The 27,283-nt window shown below is 46.7% G+C and overlaps 1 protein-coding gene across 1 annotated transcript in view; it reads left to right on the top strand.

The window, feature by feature from the left end:
* Positions 1-27,283, top strand: part of FBXO41 (F-box protein 41) — a 457,910-nt gene that overhangs the window by 338,201 nt on the left and 92,426 nt on the right. The window contains exons 4-5 of the mRNA XM_085642773.1: positions 8,664-8,743; positions 21,958-22,322. Of these exons, the coding sequence (XP_085498899.1) occupies positions 8,664-8,743; positions 21,958-22,322 (445 nt within the window). The remainder of the gene's footprint in view (positions 1-8,663; positions 8,744-21,957; positions 22,323-27,283) is intronic.

Genomic DNA, 27,283 nt, shown 5'->3' with positions numbered 1-27,283 from the left:
AAGATTTGTGTTTTCCCTAATCTGGTGGCCATCTATTGCTACCTATGCTCAGGCTATTTTTTAATTGTTGCTCAGTAGCCGATCACAACTTTTATGAACAGAGATCCCTCTCTAGAAATGATCCCCCAGGTGATGGCACGCAGATAGGCCCTGATCCTCCGAGACCAGCCAGCACTCATTCCCAGACTGCTGTCGCCCTAAGTTTAGGGGTAGGAGGCAGGAGGCCGCAGACGATCCCCGGTGTCCCTGGAGGCCGTTCTCATCCGATACTAGCCAGAGACTGATGACGCTCCACCCCGGGCCCTGACGGAGGCAGAGGGAGATATTGCCACCAAAAACATAGATTTGTTAAAGGCATCACAGAAACTTTGGACACTGCTTTGTAGACCACCAAGTACTTACCCACGCCCCCGGGTGCCTAACAATATACAAATCCTTTCACTTTGATCCTTTCACAACAGGATGTCCTCTTTAAGTGCCCAGGTATGTTTTCTGTTGTTAGAGGGTTTTACTGAGTGCAAGATGCTTCCGGATAGAAGTGTGAGGTGGGAGAGGGTTGGGAATGTTCCAATGGTGGTGGTATTTCTTTTTGTCATATTTTTCTTTGACTTGCATGCTCCTCTCAATGTCCTATGTTCTCTGAGAGCCTGCCTGCTCTGCTCCCGCTGAGCGCTTCCCTTCACCCCACACCAGTTCCACTACGGAATTCAGTCTCATATCCTGGATCGTAAATGATCTTTTAGATCGTATTAAATGCACCATAGTTCTTAAATCACTGCACCCGGAGTAGCTCTCCTGCAGGAGATCCACCTCCTGGGCACTCGGTGCCCCTTTCTCTGCAGGTTTGGCTACAACTGAGTCTTCCGCTCCAGCTTCACGGTGGGGGGTCCTAGGGGCAAGGAGATCCTCCTTCACAAGACCTTTCCCCTAGTGGATACTCAGGTACTACACAACCCACTGGGTAGATAAGTGGGAGTAATTGGCACACTAGAGGGGAAGCCGTACAATTTCCTCAGCATTTACATCCCCGCTCAACTGCACAAGCAGACCTTCCAAGACTTGACCCAACGGATTGCTGATCTGCCCTGTGGTACGTCGCTCCGAGGCAGAGACTTTAACGCTGTAGCTGACCCAGACCTCTACGTTTCTGGTCTTGTCATGTGAGACCGTCACGCCCACTCCCGATCCCTCAACCTCTGGACCTCCTCCGTTGAGCTTTGCGATGCATGGAGGGCCTGGAACCCACAAGACAAAGCTTATACCCATATCTCGGCTTCTACTCATACTAGGTCTCGTATACACTATATCTTCCTCTCAGCAGTCAACATTTCTGCCACAACGAAAGCATCCATGCTCCCCGAGGTATATTGGACCACTCTCCACAACGTCTCTGACTGGGATCCCAGACCCCACCCCCCTAAATGTCCCATGTGAAACCTTAATGCGTGGCTCCTGGTAGATGACAGACTGGTTGAGTATTTGTCAGATGAGTTAAACTCCTACTTCAAGACTAACACTTTACCAGTTAAAAATGTTTTCACTCTTTGGGCAACTAGTAAGCGGACAATCCGGGAAGTGGCAAAGGCCTACCTTAAGCATAAAGAGAGGGTTAGGCAATGTGATCTCGAGACCCCTGTACTTAACAACGAAACTGCAATAGCTGTCCATACTACTGAAGCGCTGACCCGACAACTTGACTTGGATAGAGCAGCACTGCGCCACTTGGTCTGTCATGAGGCCAGCCAGTGCTGGCACTCGACTACCCAGTGCATATACGAACATGGCGACAAGAGCAGAGTGCTTTTGTAATGACTTATAACCGAAAAATCATTTTATTTCTGCCGTAACTGACACATCAGGGTCCCTAGTTACCACCGCCAATGCAATTGCAACAATATTTGCTACTTACTGCCTGAACTTCCACCGACCATCGAGAAGACTGCACTCCACCACCCTTTCACCTGCCCATACTCCCACTATCTACCCGAGCAGAAGTGGAGGATGCTCCTTCTCCCACATCACAGCAAAGATGTGGAACAGCCTCCCCATGCACCTACGGACCATCACCTCACTTGCGCAATTCAGAATGGCCCTCAAGACCTTGCAGTTCGAATAAGCCTCCGGGACCTGCAAGCGCCTGGATACCCTATCGGGTGATTAGACGCGTTTTAACAATTCTGATTGACTGATTGATTGATTGACTATGAGCAGACCTATGCCCACCAACCACATCCCCACATTGAATGTGCTCAGCCATTGCTCACAGATATACCGCGTCCTCGCCTAACATGAGTTCAGCAAAAGGCCCTAGAGGAATCCTTTACAGAAGATGAGATGCGTAACTTGAAATCTGGGATGACCCTGGGCCCAAACAGGTTTCCCCTCAAATACGATTTCAAACTTCACGACATTGTTGCCCTCACTTGCTCTGGCTCGACTCAGAGGCCGATAAAAAAAGGGGTCCTTCCTCCAAGAACTCGATCTGGCAACTATTGTCGCCATCCCCAATACTGGCCACCTATCAGCGGATTGCGGGCCCTGTTGCCCCATCAAGGGGCCCGATTCACAGAACTAACTTAAGACAAAATCCTAAACTTACTACCATTTTGGTATTCACAGAAGGCACTTACTCATTTTGGTATTCACAGAAGGCACTTACTCATTTTGGTATTCACAGAAGGCACTTACTCATCAATGAGTAAGTGCCTTCTGTGAATACCAAAATGAGTAAGTGCCTTCTGCGAATACCAAAATGGTATTACATTTAGGATTTTGTCTTAAGTTAGTTCTGTGAATCGGGCCCTTATTGATTAATGACGATCTCAAAATTTACACCAAGATCCTGGCGACCAGGCTTCATGCAGTTTTCTGCTCCTTGGTGCATCCAGTAATGTGGCGTTATGCCTGGTCGAAACACTAGGCACAATGGGGCACATGCATCAAAATTGTAAGTTGCAAATACCTAATTGCGATTTCCTGAGAATTGCAATTAGGTAATCACAATTTACAATGCATGAAACTCAAAGAGTTTCAGGTTGTGATTCCTAGGGGTCGCAAATCGCTCAACCTCATTAATATTAATGGGGTAGATCGCAATTTGGGACCCCCTAGGAATTGTAAAAATCACGGGAATGGTGACATGCTGAGGTCAGCAGACCACCATGTCCGTAATTGCTTTTAAATAAAGCAATCTTTTTTTTGTAAAGCAGCCTGTTTTCCTTAAAGTAAAACCAGAGACTTTACAAAAAGTAAAATGAAAAGTTTTCTTTTAATTTTTTTAAGACCAGGCAGTTGTACGTGAGACCACTGCCTGCTCTTAAAAATGCTATTACAACCATTCACAAAGGGTGACCCCTTCCCATTTGCAAATGTTTTGTGACCGCATTCACGGTCACAAAACATTCATGCATACTGTTAGGATTCGGTATTTGGAAAGCACGCCCCTTCCAAATACCGAATCGCAAACCCATTTTGCGATTCTGTAACAGGTTAGCAAATCGCAAATTGGGGTTTGCTGCATCTTAAAAGCATTTTTTGCATAGGCTCATGGGCCGATTCTACTATTTGCCCTATTTGCGAAGAAAAAAATACTTGCTGCATGTGCCCCTATATTTGACCTTTGCATGTCGCCCTTGCCCGTTTAGGTGAAATCAAGGTGGCTGTGGCCTTACTGTTAGTCAATGTTGAAAAGGGATTTGGCACGGTTGAAAGGGATAATCTTGGAGCAGGGCTTTGCCGGATGGGGTTTGAGGTCTTTTACCGGGCGATTCTATATCTTCTACACTCCCATCCGACAGCCCAAGTCATGCCTAACGGGGTGTTGTCCCATGCGCTCCCGATCAGGGGGTACCTGACAGGGTTGCCCCCTTTCCCTGCTCCTCTTCCCTCTGGCCATTGAGCCCTTGGCACAGTTGATCCAGTGAGGCAACAGATAAGGGGATGGCAGTGGGTTGGGGCCTCAGAAGACAGAATTGAGTTGTATGGGGATGATTTTCCTTTTATATCTTGCAGACTCAGCAATTTCAGGCCAGCGCGCCATTGAGCTTCTCCATGTCTTTGAGGAGGACTCCGGTCTCCACCTAAACAAAGACAAGTCTCTTCTCCTTCCATTGTGAGGGGACAGTGCATCGAGTGACTGGCAGGCAGGTATCCCTGTACATGGTCAATCAATCAATCAATCAAGGAATTTGTAAAGCGCACTACTTACCCGTGAGGGTCTCAAGGTGCTGAAGGGAGGGGGGGACTGCTACTGCTCGAAGAGCCAGGTCTTGAGATGTCTTCTGAAGGTGAGCAGGTCCTGGGTCTGTCGTAGACTCATGGTCTCAGCTTTAGGTATTTGGGGGTGCACGTCACGACTCTACCTGATCTCGCTCATGCTCTTAACTTGACACACCTCTTGAAGGGGACTAGGACCACCTGACGGTGTGGAGAAACCTCCCTCTCAACCTTTTGAAAAGAGTGGCCTCAATAAAAATGATGATACTTCCCCGATTTCTATATATCACACAAAACGTTCCACTCCGCATTCCCAACATTTGATTAAATGAAGTGGCAAAAAGTTTCCGGTCCTTTCTTTGTTGCGGCCACTCTTCTCGCATTGCCCAGAATAAATGTCACTCGGTTTGCGAGGGAGGGGTTGGGGCAGTGGGCCTCCGCCTCAACTACTGGGCATCCCACTTATTGATTATAAATGATTGGCTGACGGGCAGCTGGGACGACCCGGCACACCAGCTGGATTTGAGGGGCCTGGGTTTTGACCGGGTGATGTGATGTATCTGTATGGTCGACCTCTTCCTCTCACTCTTCTGGAGGTGATCAGAGTTCTAGTTTGATATGGAGAGGGGCTCTGCGCTTCATGGGCTGGGATGACTGCCTGATCGGGTGGACCCCCCTTCGGAGGGGTCTCTGGTTGGGACAGTTTGCACGGCTGCAATGTTTTCATCACTGGGACTTAATAGGGATCACTACACTAGTTGATGTGCGTCAAGGTTCCACCATGTCCTCCTTTGCCGGTCTTCAAACCTGGTTTTCTCTCTCTTGTACCTAATTCCATTAACACTACTTTCAGTGTGTCACACTCTAGGATGCTACGGTGACTGCCTACAAGAACTCTCAGAATTCAGCCCCCTGGAGGCTAGGTTATTTATGGGAGAGCTGGTACAAGGGGGTGCCCAAATAGTTAAAGCTCCAGAGAACCTGGAACCGCTTTGACAGAGATGGGAGGGATGGAGTGGAGATTTAGAGGAGGTTGAGTGGCGGTAATCATGTATGGCTCCTAGAGAGCTAGCGATTCCAGCCCACCTATGTTTAATCCAATTGCACTACCTGCAGCACACCTATATGGCTCTCCGATGGATGGGTTATGCAGGCATCCTTTCAGAACCCAGATGTGCCCGCTGTCAGTCCCGGACATCCGATTTCTTTCATATGGTTTGGTAGTGCCTGGATATTACTTATTATGGGTCCCGGATTTGCGACACCCTCTTAGACATCCTTAATAGCTCAATCCATTGACCCCAAAGATGGCCCTGATGGATATAATGGATAACGTTGGGGAACCCTTGAAGATAGGGCTCTGGTGTGACTGGCGGCCCTGATGGCCAAAAGAGATATAGCGCAGTCTTGGACACAACCCATCCCGCTGAAGTTGAAGCAATGGCTTGCTGCTATGATCTTATGTGCTAAGCAGGAGGAACCAATTTATATTGCCCGGGGATGTCCGAAGAAAATCTCAAACATTTGGAGCAAAAACATTTTTTACAGAGTTTTATATAGCGCGAACTTGACCCGAATCCGGTATCAGAGCGCTTTACATAGCACCAGTTGCATTACATGAGGACACATTCGTTTTTGTTGGGCACGGGGAGATTAAGTGATTTGCCCAGAATCACAGGATGTTCAGCGTCATTGCCGAGACTCGAACCCAGTTCCCCAGATTCGAGGTCGACCACCGTAGCCGTTAGGCCAACTCCTATATTATTTGTTGTCTGGATTCTTGTTGGAGCCGGCCTCGTGGCGTGGTCCTGTTCCCCCTCGCCCAGCCGCACGAGGTCCCCTGCACCTCGGGGATCCTCCATTTTGGATTGTACGTGACTCTTCGCACCCGCCTACGTGACCCCGCTCAACCCGGCCTCGGCCCCAGCAAGCCCCGACATCAAGGCACCAACAACTGGCCAGGGGGTACCGCGTGAACACTTCCCCACTCCCGGCGGAGGGCAGTATCGATGGGACCCCCAACCGTCCTCCCACACCTAAGTGCGATCGCCCCACAACTCTCCTGGGCCTGGCGCCTCTCCTGCTGAGCGTCTGGCCGCTCCCGACCCGGCCTCTCCGCCCCCCCGGGCGCAAGGGTCCGGACATCAAAGGGCTCCAGACCTATATCTGGGGCGACCCTGCAACAGGACAGCAGTTGTATCCCGGAGTCAAGAGCCCTGCTGATCGGATCGCGGCTGACCCTACGGAGAAAGACTCGTCCTGGAACCACGCTCTGAGCCCTGCTGACTACGTCGCAGCTCCACCGTGCTTAAAGACCTTCACGAACCTTTGGGGACCTGCTGACACTGTCGCGGCCCGACCTTGTTGAACTTGCCATCAGAGCCCTGCTGACGTTGTCGCGGCTCGACCGAAGCGGACCTACCACCGGAGCCCTGCTGACTGTGTCGCGGCTCGACCCAAGCGGAACTACCACCCGAGCCCTGCAGACACCGTCGCGGCTCTCCACGTCCGAGCTGCTTTGAGACCAGCACCCGCCGCTCCGATCCCCGGAGCCACCTTCGGCCTAACGCAAGGTCTGGTGAAGAGCTTCCCCGAACCAGGCTGGTACTAAGACTGTCCCGCTACCCTGTCCCTACAAAGACATTGAGACTCTTTCTGGATCTCTCGATCCCCCTGTAAATATTTCGAATGTGCTATTATTGATAAAGTACCTAGATAAGCAACTGATACGGAGTCCTGTGTGGTGGTGTTACTGGGCCTAGTACGATCATAGGAGAAAGACCTCTCCTAGGAGGCTTCTCAGCGGCGCTCGGCTATAACTTTGCGGTAGGGAGGTGCCCCGGAGTGGGCCCCCTGACTCCCCGGTGGTCCTCCCTCCAACAATTCTTTGTCACACAATGTGCTTAGATTTGCGGAGTAAGGGAAGGTGGAGGGGGAAGACAGAGATCGAAAATTACGAGCCTTATTGTTGTTTATAATATCCTAATTCATTTGTATTTTACTTGTCAAAACCAAATAAAATTTGTTTATATAAAAAATTAAATTTACCTCCACGAACCCCCTTTTGGATCAAGTTTGTGGTCTTTGTGGTAATTGATTGACAAAATCTTTGGCGTATAATTTAAATGCACAAAGCACTTCAGTTGAATACTATCGCAAGAATGCTTAATGTGATCACTGGGTGTTTGGACAAAATATCGGAGAAAAAGATAGCGTGGGCAAAATATTGCGTCAAGCATATGGAGGACAAAAATATTGTGAAGGTAAGCTTCTCTAAGTAAGCAGAGTTTACTAAACTTAACTCTACATATAAGTACCTTGACGATATATATATCTTCAAGGTACGTAGATGTGGAGCAAAGGATAGTAAATCAATACTTACCTATTTGCACTTACCTTCTTGATATTTTGGTCCTCGATTTTTTGACACGATATTCTGTTGCCACGATATTCTGTTTCCGATATTCTGTCAGTGATCATATCGCGTTCCGTTGCATCTCGAGGAAAGAATAAGCACAGTGGCAAATGTGCTGTCCTGTCTTGCTTAAGTATTCAGTTTGTAGCCTTGATTCTGCTGTTTGACGCGTGTTCAAAACTGGTTTTTTGATCGAATGAAAACTGTAAGTTTCACACTTTACTCAAGTTGAGAGTTCGACCCGCGTCACACAGGTTCAACAGCAAAGAGTGTAAAGAAAATGGAAATGGAAAATATTTCTAAGTTTAAGGACCCAACATTTGCTCTCAATCTAAAGAGTTTTTCCAATTCGTTGGGGTCTTACAAGGATTTAGGGAAACACTGCAGCTGAAGATCTTGGGGTCCAGCGCTATCTATCATAGGATATGGAGTTCACCCAGACAGCGCATCGGATCAAGTGACGGATGAAAGAAACATCTTGGGATCAAGAGACACGTCACAGGAGGTAAATACAAGAAGCCAAGTACGTGGGCATCGGTGCAAGCTCACGGGAATATCTTCAGTCTTGTAAGCATGTCCTCCTGGGTCCTCAAAGAACTGGACAAATGTCCCAGATCAGTGTTTTAAGGAAGGGGGAGGTCACTGGAGTTCCCCATTTAAAGCGACAATGAGTGCTGCAGTTAGAACTTCCTTGGAGGGCGGTCCATTCTACGGATTGCGCTCTACCCCAGGTTTGCATGATCATCTGTTACTGTAGCTCATACAGTGTGGGTCCAGGTTTGTCTTTCTAGGTTTTGCTTATGATAGAATTTACTTCCACGTCTGGCCTTCCTGGCAATGCTTCTGACACAGCGGGGGTCCAGGTCCGGCCTTCCCTTCAATGCGTATGACACAAAGTGGTACCAGGTTTGGCCTTCCTGGCAATGCTTATGACACAGTGTGCTTCCATGTTTGGCCGCCTTGGTAAGGCTGATAACTTTATCGAAGGACCTTTCTGATCTGTGGTGTGATTACCTTGTGTTTCTCTTCACAGAGGGACAGACATTCCAGTCCGGGATCAGCTGTGCATGGTTCCTATTCAGTGTCCAATCAGAGATCCTCCTCCAGCACAGGGTAAGCATTCATTGGATATTAATCCTAAATCATCAATCGTGAATGGCGTAACATTTGTAATACAAAAGTTCCAGAAAATCAGGACCTGGCTGTAACTATTATCTAGTGCCCTCGTTCATGTGTGAAGTGCTCTCTGTGACACAGAGAAATAGCTGCTAGCTGTTCCACAGCAGTAGACTGAAACTAAAATGAAAATCCAAGCAATATTCCCAAAATACATATTTACGTCGATCAGTCCCTCCGAATGCTGCTTCTGACCGCACGCATCGGAATGCCGTCGGTTGGGATCTGAACCTGCATCTTAATTAGGCCCATAGTGCTCCAAGCAGCCAATTGTAGCTTCAGGAGTGTGTGACAGTAGCACCCACTGTCCGCCCCTTCATTCGTTCCTACCTTCTTCCAAATCTCACTCTAAAATGTGTTTCCAAAGATAGTAAGAAAGCCACATGTGTAAGAGAGTTAATTGTATCTAGTTGGTCAATAAAAACCGCGTTGTCTCTAAATGCTATTTGTACCCTATGGTCAAGGTCCCCCTCTTAGACTCTTTTAATACTGAACACCATGTTTGTAATGTGAAACACTTCCTTAGCAGTTGAGGAACAGATTGGATATGGACCCCCTGCCCCAACCAGCCATGTACTCAAAGTGACTGGAAGACAGATACCGTGAGCCCCCATGAGTAACATCTCTTGCACTCCAAGTGTCAGGAAAAGAGATACCCGAAACCCAGCTATGAATCTTCCCATGCCCCCTGAGTGTCCGCAAGGGAAATTCCAAGGCCCAACTGGAAAGAGCTTCCCATGAGTTAGGATGTGTAGGACCATGCTGCATCCTGATGCTCCTGCCGGATACTGCTGCACTAAACGTAGTTCGTTCTGTCGCAGTCCTTCTTGGCACTTACGGTCGTTCGGGTGGTTTCGTGGAGGGAACTCAGAGCAGCCATAGGGCAGAGTACAGCCTGCAGGGATAGGCCCTGTGCTATTACCTCAGTATTAAATACTTTAAAATGTAAGTTATGCGTAGTAAAATGTATCTGGATTGCTAGTGCTACAAAATTTGGAAAAACTAGCAAGGGGAATCATATTGAATATAAATCACAAATACATTTAATTTATTTAACTTAAATACAACACAGGAAATTCAAAAGCTTTTCCTTAAAAACATTTGTAGAAATACAAAATGAGAAAGGAGCCACGTCTAACAATAGCACATATATGCACAACAAACAAATATACACGTACATCTTAATTAAAAAAGGCTGTGCAAACATATATGGAGCTTATATATAAATTAATAAAACACCAATAATTCATAATTAAGTAATGGAATTGAGCAGTCTATGGGTATCAGTTCAAGGTATTTCCCCCACAAGGTTATCCTCAGGACAAAATCTGTACTACTGTAAATGCATATCCGCTCATGTAGGTCCACACACAGGCAACATAGGACTGAACTTGTTGGTTGCCCAGTTTATCAACTTCCTTCCATCTGTATTGAGACCCTAGGGAACTCCAATCAGTCGGGAAATGACCTTTATAGTCTAAATGTATTCATGCATATCTCAAAGTTTCAAGATACAATATCTAAGCATCTGCATGCTGGAAAAGTGAGAATCAAGCCTTCAACGAGTGGAGCCTTGGTATTCGCAACCACAGCATTCGGCAGTGGTAGCACCTAAGAGAAACTTTGGGACCCTTTCCTTATTTGTTAATAGTAAATTAAACACTGGCTCCCTCCTTCACACGGGAGAAACTTAAACACCAAGTACTTTCACGTAACTTTATGTCTTTGCAAATTAAGTCCTTACGTTAAACTCATATGTTTACGTCCGCTGCAATTTATATTCTTTTCAAGTTTCTGATCTTCTTTGGACTCTTGTCCAACTCTTGTTCAACTCTTGGATGCATTGGTCTTATTATCTCTTTTCATTTATTTGGGATTGGATTGGGCTAGAAACCTGATTCTAATATTGGATTGGATTGTGTTGTATTTTGGATTGAATTGTGGATTGGATTGGATGCTGGATGTGGGTTTGATTGGATATGGGATTTTGAATTGGATTGGATAATGGATTGAATTCTGGCTCGTACTAGATTTGGATTTTAATTAGACTGAATTTTGAATTGGAGTGAATTGGATTTTGAATTGTGATTGGGATGGGATTGTGATGGATTTCGGATAGAATGGGATTGTGATGGGTTTGGGAAGGGATTAGGATGGGATTGTGATTGGATTGTGATGGGATTGGAATGGGATGGGATTGGGATGCTACTGGATTAGATTGGGATGGCATAGTATTGGGATGAATTTGGAATGGGATGGGATATTGGTGTTGTATGGGATTGGGATTGGTGTTGTATGGGATTGGGATAGGTTTGGGATGGGATAGTATTGGGATGGGATTGTCATGGAATGGTATTGGCGTGGGATAGGATTGGGATTGTGATTGGAATTGGGATTTGGATTTGGATTGGGATTAGGTTTGGGATTGGGATTAGGATTGGGATAGGATGGGATTGGGTTGGTGTGGGATGAGATTGGGATTGGATTGGATTTCACTACTGCTAAACGGCAGTGGGTGCCAAGTATGACGCCACGTGTCTGTACATCCCAATGCCTGCAGGCTGATAATAGGAAGAATAGTGTTAAAAGTCTTTAGAGACTTGAGACTTAAAGAGCTTTGTGGTGTCTAACGGGGTGCTATGTGGATCTTCTGGGATGGCCTGAACACCCAGTTAGGAATTAGCAATATGCAAAAAAGGCTGTGGATCCTTTCACTCTCTTTTAGGTCCAGAAAAAGGCCTCTACTTGTAGTGCAAATCACAGAGATTTGTATTCTTAGCTCAAAAGATACATGTGTACGTCTGCGGAACCTTCAGTGGGCTTTTTCAAGCCAAATTCGCTTACATGTGATCTTAAATTGAATACATTCTGAGAATCATGAGCTTAGTTAATGTCTTTAAGGGGAATAATGTGCATCTTCTACAAATCGTCTATAAAAACATGTCTCAATGTGAAACTCATTCTTCCTCCTGTGTCTTGTAAAAGATGGGCAGCAGCAACAAACAACTGCCTGGCCACACATCAACATCTGGGCCTAAAATGCAACCATTAGTCACTTAGATGGGCTGGGCTGTACACAAATGGGCAAATCTATTTATTTCTGATGGTCTGGGGCAATAATTCACTGATATGCAATCTGAGGGGGTGACAGCAGGGAATCAATGTGGTGTTGAACATCGTTGTGAGCGAGCTACACACGCGAGCTGCACGTGCGAGGTTTTCCGCATGCGTCATCAGAGCTGCGAATTATTGCTCTGAGGATTAAAACATCAACTGTGAAATCCACATATTTCTCCAGATTTTGTGCGCCTCAGCAGGTTTACGCTGGCTAATGCTGGGGCCAGGGACTGACTGATCAAGCAGTGCATTAATGTATGTCCCCCACTTCCCTCTTGATCTCTGTCCTCACCCTCTCACCACTTGCAAAATGGCTAAATATGCACATGATCTTGTTTGTGGGCCTTCTACATGTGCAAACCACAAAGGATTAGGCTCAGGTTAAATTCCTTTTTCGCCAGCGTAATCTCGCGTCAGAACACACGTGAGCAGAACGTGAATGGCTGTTGTTCGAGGACGCATGCCATGCTAACATATTGCTTTAATTCCATGTTTTACAGTTTACAGAAATTGCGTGGATTTTTTGCAACAGTTTGTAGAATTACACAAAAGCAAATTACACGAATTTCACACCCCCCTAGCGAGAGGACATCCACCTGATAACATGGTGGTTAATGATTGTGGCCTCTGACCTTGCCAACCTGCATCATCAGTTACTGAGCGACCAATCACTTCAAAGCTCTGCTCCTCTACCCACTGCAGAGATCTCAAGTTGTTCCAGATGCATCTTGTAATTTCTTTCATTCTGGTACTTGCTGCTTAGGAATGAGCAATCCCCTCCCTTAGTGGTGAACGCACTTTTATGTCACGTGTGTTTTCAACAGTTCGAGTGTAAAGTTCATGCTTGACAGGGCCTGTAAATTACCTCAGTGTATTCGTGTACTTAAAGCTGAAATGAATGTGTAGTAAGTCTTGTTAGGGACAACTTCGCATTTTATCCTCGAGTGATTGATAAAAGGGTGTGTATTAGGTAAAAATGACACTAGTTATTTCGGTTTCTCAGACACAAGACCCTGTTAGCAAGACCCATGTGGAAACCAAGTTACGTACACCTCACAGGACTTGGGGCACATCTGTAGGGGACACGAGGATATATCTCCCCCCCCCACCATGGGTTTTTGGATTGGGGGGGGCACAGGAGACAATGCCCCCTCTAGATTTTGAGGTGGCAACTGAAGAACTGGCAGCCAGAGCCTGTCTCTCTGAAGCCAGGCTGCACTTCTGTTTCCTTGAAGAGCTGTAACCCGAGCCGCAAACTCAATGGGGCCTGAAGACCTCTTTGTTTTGATAAATATTTCATGGTGGGCACTGAGGGGTTGAGCCTCAGCTGAAGTCCTCCTGTTTGTCTAGCCAGTGGAGGAAGAGAAACAGGAGATACTGTTTCATATTAATGTCAATGCTGCCTCGCCTGACATGAAAAAACAGAATGGGAGGCCCAGTGATTCAATGACCCCAATTGACTAATTAGCAAAACGAAGGGGTCCCAGGATCCTATATGCTGTGACAATATAGGTTATATAAACAGTGAACTGGACAAACTGACACATCTTGGGTGACTTGTGGCAATACCATCAGGGCATGGGGCATTCTTCACTGCTTCATGTTTACAAACATATTACTTTCAATAAATGCAACTCGATCCAGTGATATTATCGCATATACTTAGTTTAGACAATGAGAAATATTGAAAACTATGGGGCATATTAACAAGGGCTTTATCTCCGCTTTTTTGCCTTAAAAAGACAAACAAGCGGATATAAAACTATCACCCTATTTACAAGAGGGTGCAAACATGCATAATCGCATGTTACCACCCTTTTTCCCGATGCCTCCCTTTGCATCTCTAATGAGATGCAAAGTGGGTGCCACTAGGCGTACCCCAATGGACTACTTTGTAAAATATCGCTGATGTTAAAATCGCGATATTTACAAGGCAGCCCACAGGATTTCAGCAAACGTTAGATTTTGCCGAAAACAGCAGTTTTCGCCAAAATCTAAAGTCTGCTAAAATCCTGACTTAGCTATCCCTAACATAGGGGGTGGATTATGTTGATACGACCACAGGGTCGTATCATCAAGGTTATCGCCATTTTGCAGGGAACATCTCTGGAAAACCAGCGATGTTTCCTGCAAAACGGCGATTTCCCGCTATTGCCGGAATTTTTATCGCCTTGGAGATATGCGTTGCTAATAACGCAATAAAAACCTGCGAGAGCTGGCGTTAAAAAAATTAGCGCTAAGCACGCTTTGCGATAGTCATCGCAAAGCGTTGCTAATATGCCCCTATGTTTTTCTCATTTTGAAGTCTTTATCATATTTTCTCATGACATTTGGTGTTTCGACTCAAAGCTCAGCTCTCCCCAAGTTTGCCCATCTCCCACCAACCCCACATGTTTAGTGTCTCAGACTGATGAGATGTCTTTGTTTCACAACTGTACAGCAGTCTAAAAGTTGTCTCCCTCAGGAAGTACAGGTAAAATCACAGACTGATATGATATCTCTGTTTCCCAAATGTACATTTCTAATCACAAAGTTAAACCAGGTGTTATGCAGTCTAAAAGCTGTCTACCTCGGGAGGTGCAGGTAAAATGTTAAACCAAATGTTCTGCAGTCTACAATTTGTATCCCTCAGTAGATGACGGTAGAATGTTAAACCAGGGGTTATACAGTCTGAAAGCTGTCTACCTCAGGAGATGCAGGTAGAATGTTAAACCAGGTGTTATGCAGTCTAAAAGCAGTCTACCTCGGGGTGTGCAGGTAAAATGTTAAACCAAATGTTCTGCAGTCTACAATTTGTGTCCCTCAGGAGATGACGGTAGAATGTTAAACCAGAGGTTATACAGTCTGAAAGCTGCCTACCTCAGGAGATGCAGGTAGAATGTTAAACCAGGTGTTATACAGCTTAAAAGCTGTCTACCTCAGGAGATGCAGGTAGAATGTTAAACCAGGTGTTATGCAGTCTAAAAGCTGTCTACCTCAGGAGATGCAGGTAGAATGTTAAACCAGCGCTTATACAGTCTGAAAGCTGTCTACCTCAGGAGATGCAGGTAGAATGTTAAACCATGTGTTATACAGTCTGAAAGTTGTCTACCTCAGGAGATGCAGGTGGAATGTTAAACCTGGGGTTATACAGCCTGAAAGCTGTCTACCTCAGGAGATGCAGGTAGAATGTTAAACCATGTGTTATGCAGCCTAAAAGCTGTCTACCTTAGGAGATGCAGGTAGAATGCTAAACCAGCGGTTATACAGTCTGAAAGCTGTCTACCTCAGGAGATGCGGGTGGAATGTTAAAACAGGTGTTATACAGTCTGAAAGCTGTCTACCTCAGGAGATGCAGGTAGAATGTTAAACCAGCGGTTATAGAGTCTGAAAGCTGTCTACCTCAGGAGATGCAGGTGGAATGTTAAACCACGTGTTTAACAGTCTGAAAGCTGTCTACCTCAGGAGATGCAGGTGGAATGTTAAACCACCTGTTTTACAGTCTGAAAGCTGTCTACCTCAGGAGATGCAGGTGGAATGTTAAACCACGTGTTTTACAGTCTGAAAGCTGTCTACCTCAGGAGATGCAGGTGGAATGTTAAACCACGTGTTTTACAGTCTGAAAGCTGTCTACCTCAGGAGATGCAGGTAGAATGTTAAACCAGCAGTTATACAGTCTAAAAGCTGTGTCCCTAAGGAGATGCAGGTAAGATGTTGAACCAGGTGTTATTGGCTGAACTCTAATGTTTATCATACAAGGGTAACTTTCCCTTGATCTAGGTGCGAACTGGTGCAGGTAGGGGCGTTGGGGGGGGGGGTCAACAGATAACGATGAAGGAAAAGAACATAAATAAGAAATAGTCGCTGATTCGGTACACGCAAGGGAAGTGTTTTTTTAATGTTATTTTACCTCATTGTCGTCTATGAACTCCCCCCTGCCCCCCACCCAGCTCACCACTCTTATTTGCACCAGCCGCTCCTGTCTTGGTCCCCTTTCTGGGCAGGTACTTTCCCCAGCTTTTACTAAAGCGGAAAAAACTGGATGCTAGCATTCACAAAACGCAAACAATATCTGCCCACTGTAGTCCACATTTTATACCATCAGTGTTTCAACTGGTCGCAAAAACACACCTGATGCCAAAGCCAAGCAAACTGGAACAGACTCTCAGATTACAAAAGTATGTGCTGAGCTTGTGAAGCTGAGCCTCTCACTGCCAGTGGGCTGAGCTCTCTCTGCAGAGCAAGGCAGCATGCAGGAAGGGCAGCATGTGAGTGAAACTGGCACCCTGGAACCGCTCCCATAAGGTGTCCTCGTCTGGGCGTACTAACTGGGTACTTCTTCATTGGTGGCACATAGAGCACCACCAGCAAAGTGTGCTTGCCCCTGTGTCCACATCGGTATGAAGCAAAAGACACACAATTGATGGACGTAATGCAGAACAAATCAAAACATTCTCCCCCAGTCAAGAGATCTGGGTTAAATCCATCATTCTTTTGCTCACCATGCCACCCGAGTTTAAACCTGGCCATATGCAAATCAGTCTTGACCCTGTGCCTCATGGGAACAGTTCAGCCCGAACTGCCAAGCCAGGTCCTCCCTGGACCAGAAACAAGCATCCTAGGATCGATTTCGGGGTTTCACCCCTCTTCAGCCAGGATAGCTTGAATCCAGTGGCACAGTGAGCCTGGGACCTACGTCTAGGCATACCCAGCGCACTTAGGGCGAGAAAGCAAAAGACACACAATCGATGGACGGAATGCAGAACAAATCAAAACATTCTCCCTCAAGAGATCTGGGTTAAATCCATCATTCTTTTGTTCGTAGACACCGATTTTGTTATAGGTTATATACACAGTGAACTGGACAAACCGACACATCTTGGGTAACTTGTGGCAATACCATCAGGGCATGGGGCATTCTTCACTGCTTCATGTTTACAAACATATTACTTCCAATAAATGCAACTTGATCCACAGATATTATCGCATATACTTAGTTTAGACAATGAAAAATATTGAAAACTATGGGGCATATTTACAAGGGCTTAAAGCGGATATAAAACTATCGCCCTATTTACAAGAGGGTGCTAACATGCATAATCGCATGTTAGCACCCCTTTTCCCGATGCCTCCCTCTGCATCTCTAATGAGATGCAAAGTGGGTGTCACTGGGCGTAGTACCCCAATGGACTATCTTGTAAAATATCGCAGATGTTCACATCGCGATATTTACCAGGCAGCCCACTGGATTTGAGCAAACGTTAGATTTTGGCGAAAACTGCAGTTTTCGCCAAAATCTAACGTCTGCTAAAATCCTGACTTAGCTATCCCTAACATAGGGGGTGGATTATGCTGATACGACCACAGGGTCATATCAGCAAGGTTATCGCCGTTTTGCAGGGAACATCGCTGGAAAACCAGCGATGTTCCCTGCAAAACGGCAATTTCCCCGCTATCGCCGGAATTTTTATCGCCTTCGAGATACGCGTTGCTAATAACGCGATATCTCCGCGATAAAAACCTGCGATAGCCGGCATTAAAAAAATGAGCGCAAAGCGCGCTTTGCGATAGTTATCGCAAAGCATTCCTAATATGCCCCTATGTTTTTCTCATTTTGAAGTCTTTATCATATTTTCTCATGACATTTGGTGCCTTGACTCAAAGCTCAGCTCTCCCCAAGTTTGCCCATCTCCCACCAACCCCACATGTTTAGTGTCTCAGACTGATGAGATGTCTTTGTTTCACAACTGTACAGCAGTCTAAAAGTTGTCTCCCTCAGGAAGTACAGGTAAAATCACAGACTGATGTGATATCTCTGTTTCCCAAATGTACATTTCTCATCGCAAAGTTAAACCAGGTGTTATGCAGTCTAAAAGCAGTCTACCTCTGGAGGTGCATGTAAAATGTTAAACCAAATGTTATGCAGTCTATAATTTGTGTCCCTCAGGAGATGACGGTAGAATGTTAAACCAGAGGTTATACAGTCTGAAAGCTGCCTACCTCAGGAGATGCAGGTAGAATGTTAAACCGGGTGTTATACAGCTTAAAAGCTGTCTACCTCAGGAGATGCAGGTAGAATGTTAAACCAGGTGTTATGCAGTCTAAAAGCTGTCTACCTCAGGAGATGCAGGTAGAATGTTAAACCAGCGCTTATACAGTCTGAAAGCTGTCTACCTCAGGAGATGCAGGTAGAATGTTAAACCATGTGTTATACAGTCTGAAAGTTGTCTACCTCAGGAGATGCAGGTAGAATGTTAAACCACGTGTTATACAGTCTGAAAGCTGTCTACCTCAGGAGATGCAGGTAGAATGTTAAACCAGGTGTTATGCAGTCTAACAGCTGAGTCCCTCAGGAGATGCAGGTAGAATGTTAAACCTGGGGTTATACAGTCTGAAAGCTGTCTACCTCAGGAGATGCAGGTGGAATTTTAAACCAGGTGTTATGCAGTCTAAAAACTGTGTCCCTCCGGAGATGCAGGTAGAATGTTAAACCTGGGGTTATACAGTCTGAAAGCTGTCTACCTCAGGAGATGCAGGTAGAATGTTAAACCAGCGGTTATACAGTCTGAAAGCTGTCTACCTCAGGAGATGCAGGTAGAATGTTAAAACACATGTTATACAGTCTGAAAGCTGTCTACCTCAGGAGATGCAGGTGGAATGTTAAACCATGTGTTATACAGTCTGAAAGCTGTCTACCTCAGGAGATGCAGGTGCAATGTTAAACCTGGGGTTATACAGTCTGAAAGCTGTCTACCTCAGGAGATGCAGGTAGAATGTTAAACCAGCGGTTATACAGTCTGAAAGCTGTCTACCTCAGGAGATGCAGGTAGAATGTTAAACCAGCGCTTATACAGTCTGAAAGCTGTCTACCTCAGGAGATGCAGGTAGAATGTTAAACCACGTGTTATACAGTCTGAAAGCTGTCTACCTCAGGAGATGCAGGTAGAATTTTAAACCAGCGGTTATACAGTCTGAAAGCTGTCTACCTCAGGAGATGCAGGTAGAATGTTAAAACACGTGTTATACAGTCTGAAAGCTGTCTACCTCAGGAGATGCAGGTGGAATGTTAAACCATGTGTTATACAGTCTGAAAGCTGTCTACCTCAGGAGATGCAGGTAGAATGTTAAACCTGGGGTTATACAGTCTGAAAGCTGTCTACCTCAGGAGATGCAGGTAGAATGTTAAACCAGCGGTTATACAGTCTGAAAGCTGTCTACCTCAGGAGATGCAGGTAGAATGTTAAAACACGTGTTATACAGTCTGAAAGCTGTCTACCTCAGGAGATGCAGGTGGAATGTTAAACCATGTGTTATACAGTCGGGAAGCTGTCTACCTCAGGAGATGCAGGTAGAATGTTAAAATAGGTGTTATTGGCTGAACACTAATGCTTATCATACGAAGGTAACTTTCCCTTGATCTAGGAGCGAACTGGTGCAGGTAGGGGCGTTGGGGGGGGGGGGGAGTCAACAGATAACAATGAAGGAAAAGAACATAAATAAGAAATAGTTGCTGATTCGGTAAACGCAAAGGAAGTGGTTTTTAATGTTATTTTACCTCATTGTTGTCTATGAACTCCCCCTGGCCTCCACCCAGCTCACCACTCTTATTTGCACCAGCCGCTCCTGTCTTGGTCCCCTTTCTGGGCAGGTATGTTCCCCAGCTTTTACCAAAGCAGAAAAAACTGGATGCTAGCATACACAAAACGCAAAAAATATCTACCCACTGTAGTCCACATTTGATATCATCAGTGTTTCAACTGGTCTCAAAAACACACCTGATGCCAAAGCCAAGCAAACTGGAACAGACTCTCAGATTACAAAAGTATGTGCTGAGCCTGTGAAGCTGAGCCTCTCACTGCCTGGTGGGCTGAGCTCTCTCTGCAGAGAAAGGCAGCATGCCGGAAGGGCAGCATGTGAGTGAAACTGGCACCCTGGAACCTCTCCCATAAGGTGTCCTGGTCTGGGCATACTAACTGGGTACTTCTTCATTGGTGGCACATAGAGCACCACCAGCAAAGTGTGCTTGCCCCTTTGCCCACATCGGTATCAAGCAAAAGACACACAATTGATGGACGGAATGCAGAACAAATCAAAACATTCTTCCCCAGTCAAGAGATCTGGGTTAAATCTCTCATCCTTTTGCTCACCATGCCACCCGAGTTTAAACCTGGCCATATGCAAATCAGTCTTGACCCTGTGCCTCATGGAAACAGTCCAGCCCGAACTGCCAAACAAGGTCTTCCCTGGACCGGAAACAAGCATCCTAAGACCGGTTTCGGGGTTTCACACTTCTTCAGCCAGGATAGCTTGAATCCAGTGGCACAGTGAGCCCAGGACCCACGTCTAGGCATACCTGGCACACTTAGGGCGAGGAAGCAAAAGACACACAATTGATGGATGGAATGCAGAACAAATCAAAACATTCTCCCCCAGTCAAGAGATCTGGGTTGGTGAGCAAAAGAATGATGGATTTAACTAGGGGAGAATGTTTTGATTTGTTCTGCATTCCGTCCATCAATTGTGTGTCTTTCACATCGGTATCAAGGGCGGGTGCAAGAGCCAAGGTGTTCCCTCATTTGCATGGTGCTACGTGTTTGTGGAAATAAGTCAATGCCCCCAAGGAGTCGTGCAGGTCTAAAATGGGTGCACGTGCCAGGTGTATTATAGAAGGGCCAACAAGCATCTGGAACCCTTTCGTAAATATGGAAATGCCCAGGTGAGGCAAAAACCATCAGAGACTCTGATGCAGACAGCAAATGCGAAAAAATTGTGACTATATTGACCAAGATTGTAAATAGAGAAATAACATGACTAAGGCTAGAGCTAAGAGCTGTGCCCTCTCGTGAACCCCATGTATGGTGAACAATAATGTTTAGATGACAGCATGTAACTGTTGCAGTGCGCCAGACAACTGCACAATGGGAAGGTTGTCACTATTTAAAGTACCCAATGAAATGAAAAGATGTCAGGGTCACGAGGAAAAAAATGATGAAAAAGATGAAACATCCTAGGACCAGTAAGTGGTGGTAAAATTAGCACGAACTTTGCACGAGATCAGCCTGCTTGGATTGAAAATTGACTCCAGTATCTAAAATGACTCCGTCTACTGAAAACAAATAGGCGGAATCTCCAATCAAGGGTAATGGTATGTGTCTGGCTGTGATCCCCCAATGACTGTGAATAAAGACATAATGCATCGGATACACCAGTTGCAAGAGCAAAGTTACACAGCTAGAGAGTATGCAAGGGACCTATGCATTCTACAACAACGGGTAATGGCGTATCCGCTCATCACGTGCTGATTCACAAATGGTGGTCGCTGCGGCGGTGACAGGCGTGATAAGTAAGTACCTTCCCACTAGGTAGACATTGTTGATATTACATATCCATCGAAAGATCTCTGAATTCTAGGAGAAAAAGTGAGTGGCCGTTCCTCCCTCAGGACAGAGGCTGAAGACATTCGACATCGATTCTACAAAATGTATGCGGTCCTGAGGATATGGAAACATTGAGATGCTTGTGAGCGTCTTTGCATAGAGTAATCTGGTCATGAGCTCATGGTTGTATGTTATGTTGTGTTATATAGTAATGTGTAGCGCCTGTTTCACTACTGCGTGCTCTCTAGGTGCTAGGAGCACAGATTAAGCAACAGCACAAAAATATCAGAAAACATTTGTGTCCAGTTGAGCCCTAAAGATATACAGTTACAGGCGCGCGCACTCCCCCAGCCCAGAAGGTTTCTTGGTTCTATTGACATGCACTTTGGAATGCTGGAAGGCTGAATGGACCCTCATGAAACACTGTCCAGGGAGGATTTTGACAACACACAATGTCAGACCTGTTCCACCAGAACATCAAAGGCGGAAACATATCTGTATTGGCAATCACTCTCTTTGTTGACATCCAGCCAGACCGTCCAGAGATCCATCAATGTGTTTTTTTGTATTCAATGAACATTGTCGATAAAGTGAGGTGTGGCTGAAGCTATTTCAGTTGCTCAATGATGCAGCGAATCTGACAGCCCTGTTTCTATATTTTCTTGTCTTTTTATCCAGTGCCTCCAGCAGGGTGAAGACCATGTCCCAGAGTTCTGGGTGTTATGACAGCGATGGAGGAGAGCAGAACATGGCAGATGAAATCTCAGAGGGGCACCAATATCAAAGCCAGAACCGGGGCGTGGACAGCAGCTGCGAAAGACCTGGTAACATGCGGAGCTCGGGTCTCCGCCGGCAGGCCATCCAGAACTGGCACCGGCGACCGTATCGCAACAGCACGGAAGGCGAAGAGGGGGACATCTCAGATGTAGGCTCCAGGACCACAGAATCGGAGGTGGAAGTGTGGGAGCAGGACCACTACTCCTCACTGGAGGCCCAGCAGTCCAACTGTAGTAGGGCTGCCAGGGGGTGCCGGCTGGCTGCAGGTAAGAGTCCGTCCGTACAGACTCACAACAATGTCAAACCACAGCATGAGCCTTGTGGGTGCACTCGGGTTGGACACACAATGCCACAGGGGAATGGGCCAGATGTACGGAGTATTTTTGCATGGGCAAACGGGTTTGCGACCCGTTTGTGCATGCAAAAATACCTAAGGGCCATGTACAAACCCTAATTAGCGAGTTACAAAAGCAAATGGTCGTACGTCTGGCCCAATATGTTGTAAATGCTTTGTGTAATCTTCCAGAAGCGGAGTTGAATATAGTGGAAAAAAGGGCCAATCACATCACTGTAAAGTCACAAAGCCTATGTTTTAAAACACCTCAGTCTTTTATTAGTATACATTCTGCCGCAGGCAGTGAAAGGAAGGAGATCCCTTCTCTAAGGTCAGCTTTTATTTGAGGAAGGCTCGAGAATCGTCTGGATGAGGTGGCTGCTGAGTTTGGCAGCAAGATCTCCAGCGAGTTCATTGTGCGCTCCCGGTAATCAGATGACACATTTGAAGCACTTCCTCAGTGTGGCCAGTGATATTGGCATACGATACTATCCTGCATAACCTTCTATGCAGATACAATGTGGTGCTCTGCTGTTATTTGGGGTCCGCACTACTGGGATTAGAGAGCTGCAGCTAAACCTCGTCTGTTCAGAGTCCCCGACTCAGACCCCTCCATTTCCAGGCTCTGCCATACTCTATAGAAACACGGGGCTACAGCCAGAGAACACAGGAAAGAGGGAAGAACAGAGGTGTCTGGGGCTACAGCGGGGATGACATAGGACAAAGATGAAAACATTGGTCATCATCGAGACAATAACAAACATAACAGGGAACCGTCGGAAAACCTCCCACCCAAAGGCTCCAGGCGAACCGAACATGAAGCCCCGAATGTCCAGTTGAAAGTCTTCTTGGTATCACAAGGGAAAATCACATTGGTGAGGCCAGATGCGACCACCAGCGCATACCATACACCAGCCCGCACCACACACCAGCCCACACCACACCAGCCCACAACCCACACCCCACACCAGCCCACACCACGACCAGCCCACACCACACACCAGCCCACACCACACAACAGTCCACACCATACACCAACCCACACCATACACCAACCCACACCACACACCAGCCCACACCCCACACCAGCCCACACCACACCAGCCCACACCCCACACCAGCCCACACCATACCAGCCCACACCCCACGCCAGCCCACACCACACACCAGCCCACACCACACACCAGCCCACACCACACACCATCCCACACCACACCAGCCCACACCACACACCAGCCCACACCACATACCGCCCCACACCACACACCAGCCCACACCACACACCAGCCCACACCACACACCAGCCCACACCATACACCAGCCCACACCACACACCAGCCCACACCACACCAGCCCACACCCCACACCAGCCCACACCACACACCAGCCCACACCACACACCAGCCCACACCCCACACCAGCCCACACCACACCAGCCCACACCCCACACCAGCCCACACCCCACACCAACCCACACCACACACCAGCCCACACCACACACCAGCCCACACCACACACCAGCCCACACCACACACCAGCCCACACCACACACCAGCCCACACCACATACCGCCCCACACCACACACCAGCCCACACCACACACCAGCCCACACCATACACCAGCCCACACCATACACGAGCCCACACCACACACCAGCCCACACCACACACCAGCCCACACCACACACCAGCCAGGACCATACACCAGCCCACACCACACACCAGCCCACACCACACACCGCCCCACACCACACACCAGCCCAGACCATACACCAGCCAACACCACACACCGCCCCACACCACACACCAGCCCACACCACACACCAGCCCACACCACACACCGCCCCACACCACACACCAGCCCAATACCATACACCAGCCCACACCACACACCGCCCCATACCACACACCAGCCCACACCACACACCAGCCCACACCACACACCAGCCCACACCACACACCATCCCACACCATACACCAGCCCACACCACACACCGCCCCACACCACACACCAGCCCACACCACACACCAGCCCACACCACACACCAGCCCACACCACACACCAGCCCATACCATACACCAGCCCACACCATACACCAGCCCACACCACACACCAGCCCACACCACACACCGCCCCACAGCACACACCAGCCCACACCACACACCAGCCCACACCCCACACCAGCCCACACCCCACACCAGCCCACACCACACACCAGCCCACACCATACACCAGCCCACACTACACACCAGCCCACACCACACACCAGCCCACACCACACACCAGCCCACACCACACACCAGCCCACACCACACACCAGCTCAAACATATCATTAGTTCTGTCTCTATTGCATATGGAGTCCAGCTGGTGAACATAGGCAAGACCTTCCACTGTACACTGAATTTTGGATCAATGTCACCTTCCTTTTTAATGTGCAAAAGCTGCTTGTAAAGGCTACATCGAAGTGCAAGAAAAGATCAGGCTTTTGTGACTTCTTTCATGGGTGCTATTTGAACATCTCAGTCACCAGTGTTAATTCAAACTCCTGTTCCAGCTTATAACCCAAAACCACAATGGAGAAATGACATCTAGAAAAACGGCACTAGCTTTGAGCTCAACAGTTATGTCTTATGCTGTTTGGGGAATTGATATAGGCAGATCCTCGTCTGTTAATCTAAGGGGGACGATGCTTTCTAGATAGTTATTTCTAGCAAAAGGTGTTTCCTGGGAAACTGAATTTAGATTATGGTAGGAACTCACACACTGATCATTAATTGCATGGTTCCCATCTTGTCTCCATTGGAGGTCTGACCCATTCAGGTGTCCGACCATCAAACCCCTGGCCAATGTAGTACTTCTAGATGCTCGAGACATGCAGGTAAAAGTAGAAGTCTTTAATAAAGTGACAGCACTTATGTGGTCATCCCTGGCCAGCCAGCCTGTCAGCTGACAAACCATGGAATGTTCACTCTTGAGCAGAACTCTTACAATACATAGGATCCAGTATGCATTAAAGGCATGTCTCCCTCCTTTCCCAAACCAATAAATAGTAAAATACTGTTACACTAGAAACAAGACTGGAATAGCAATAAGAAGTACAAAAAAATTCATGAGGAGCACAAGGGCATATGCCAACTTAAAAGAAGCAGAAAGAAGATAAAATGAAAATAAATCAATTGTGTACATAATTTTGTACATACACTGGTGTTCTCAGAACACACTTTCTAAATGACCACTCCCATCACCACATTCTCTTTCTCCTCTTACATCTGAAAAGGGGCGAATGATTACAGAAAGTCTGAGATCTTTATCACCAATAAACTGCAACTATTATCTTCTCCTTCCCTACACCATCTGGCAGGTTGATAGACGGCTACCCTCTGATGGCTTCATTTATCACCATTCATTAAAACTACTTAAACACCATGCACAAACAGGCCTTGAAACTTAGATTAACCCCTCCTTCTCTAACTTGGTTTGGCTTTCACCCAATACCCACAGAAACCCAAACATTAGCCCGTCGCATCGTCAGACATGGCTCCTTTCCAATAACACTTACTGACAACACCTTTCCTGGGATATAAATTCTTGAATCCATGCATGAGCTTCTTTTGTCCCTGACTCCCTTCCTCTCAGGATGACATAAGGGCTCCTGTTCATGCTGCTGTTTACAGTGGTACAGTTTGCCCATACCGACCCTAAAACCAACATCTTAGCATCCCTGCCTCCTGGTGCAGCTAGCTGGATAAGCCCTTTAATCCGTCTTTTAGCTCTTTCCACCAACCCATTTGATTGGGAATTGTACAAAAGGTGCAACACTTTTTGAGCCTCAGTCTTTCGAAAATGCCTTCCATCTCGAGAGAGGTAATTTGATACTATTGCCCGTGATGAGAGTGATAGGATAATCTCCCTCATTAAACACATCATAAAAAACCACCAATAGTCGATCTGATAGAAATCGCCCTAAAAATGTCCCTGCCAACCACTTCAGTGTATATCAGTCATTAGAGGGGCAAACTTCATCTCTGCCTTCAACACAGGGGTCCTGGGAAATCCATGCACGCGCCCGTACATGGCTTTCCAGAGTCATGCGAGTATTACCGTTGGATATTCCCACATACTTTAGGCTGTTTCTCTCCCCCTTGCATTCCACACAGCACTCATCCCACCTGTCAACTTGATCATCAACCACAAAAGATTTGCTTTCACTTGTTTCCTTGTCAGAGGCTAACCTAAATGTTGCTCACAGGCCAATGCAATAATTCTTCTATGTATCTCCAAAGAAGGTAGAACTCTATCTCCTCACAATATAACACATTCACCGACACTTCCAAAATGTTCACAAGTAGCTTCTCGTTGAATTGCACAGAGTTCTCTCCTTTTTCCATCTTTCATCATGTAAATAACCTCTTTTCTTCAAAATATCATCTTTCATCATAGCGGCATACCACCTCTCCTTAGAAATTGCTCTACGCTCCACGACATCTGAAACACTCTCAGCTGCGCCTTCTATCTTCTCTCTCTCATGGTGTCACCATCAAAGTCTCCCCAACTGCCTGAGAGGGGAGACAAGCAATCAGACTGGGAATTATACCAACCAGGGATTAACTTGAGTACATATCTGTATTCCTGTATCCATGCAGCCAATCTCCCCTGCCTTGCTGAATCTTTCCCAGCTAAACCAAGTGGCAAAATATAAACCAGAGGTTTGTGATCTATTCATGGCACAAAGGGCAATCCCCAGATATACGCACAGTAATATCCGGGTGCAGAAGCTATTGTCTCATGCTCTATTACAGAATAGTTCCTCTCAGAATCAGTGGGAGAGCGTGAAGCAAAGGCAACAGTTTTTTTTTCTATACCACAGTCCATTTGAGAAAGTTCAGCATTG

The sequence above is a fragment of the Triturus cristatus genome, chromosome 2_2, assembly GCF_964204655.1.
Source record: "Triturus cristatus chromosome 2_2, aTriCri1.1, whole genome shotgun sequence".
NCBI classification, from domain to species: Eukaryota; Metazoa; Chordata; class Amphibia; order Caudata; family Salamandridae; genus Triturus; species Triturus cristatus.
This window is presented reverse-complemented; position numbering and strand designations above follow the sequence as displayed.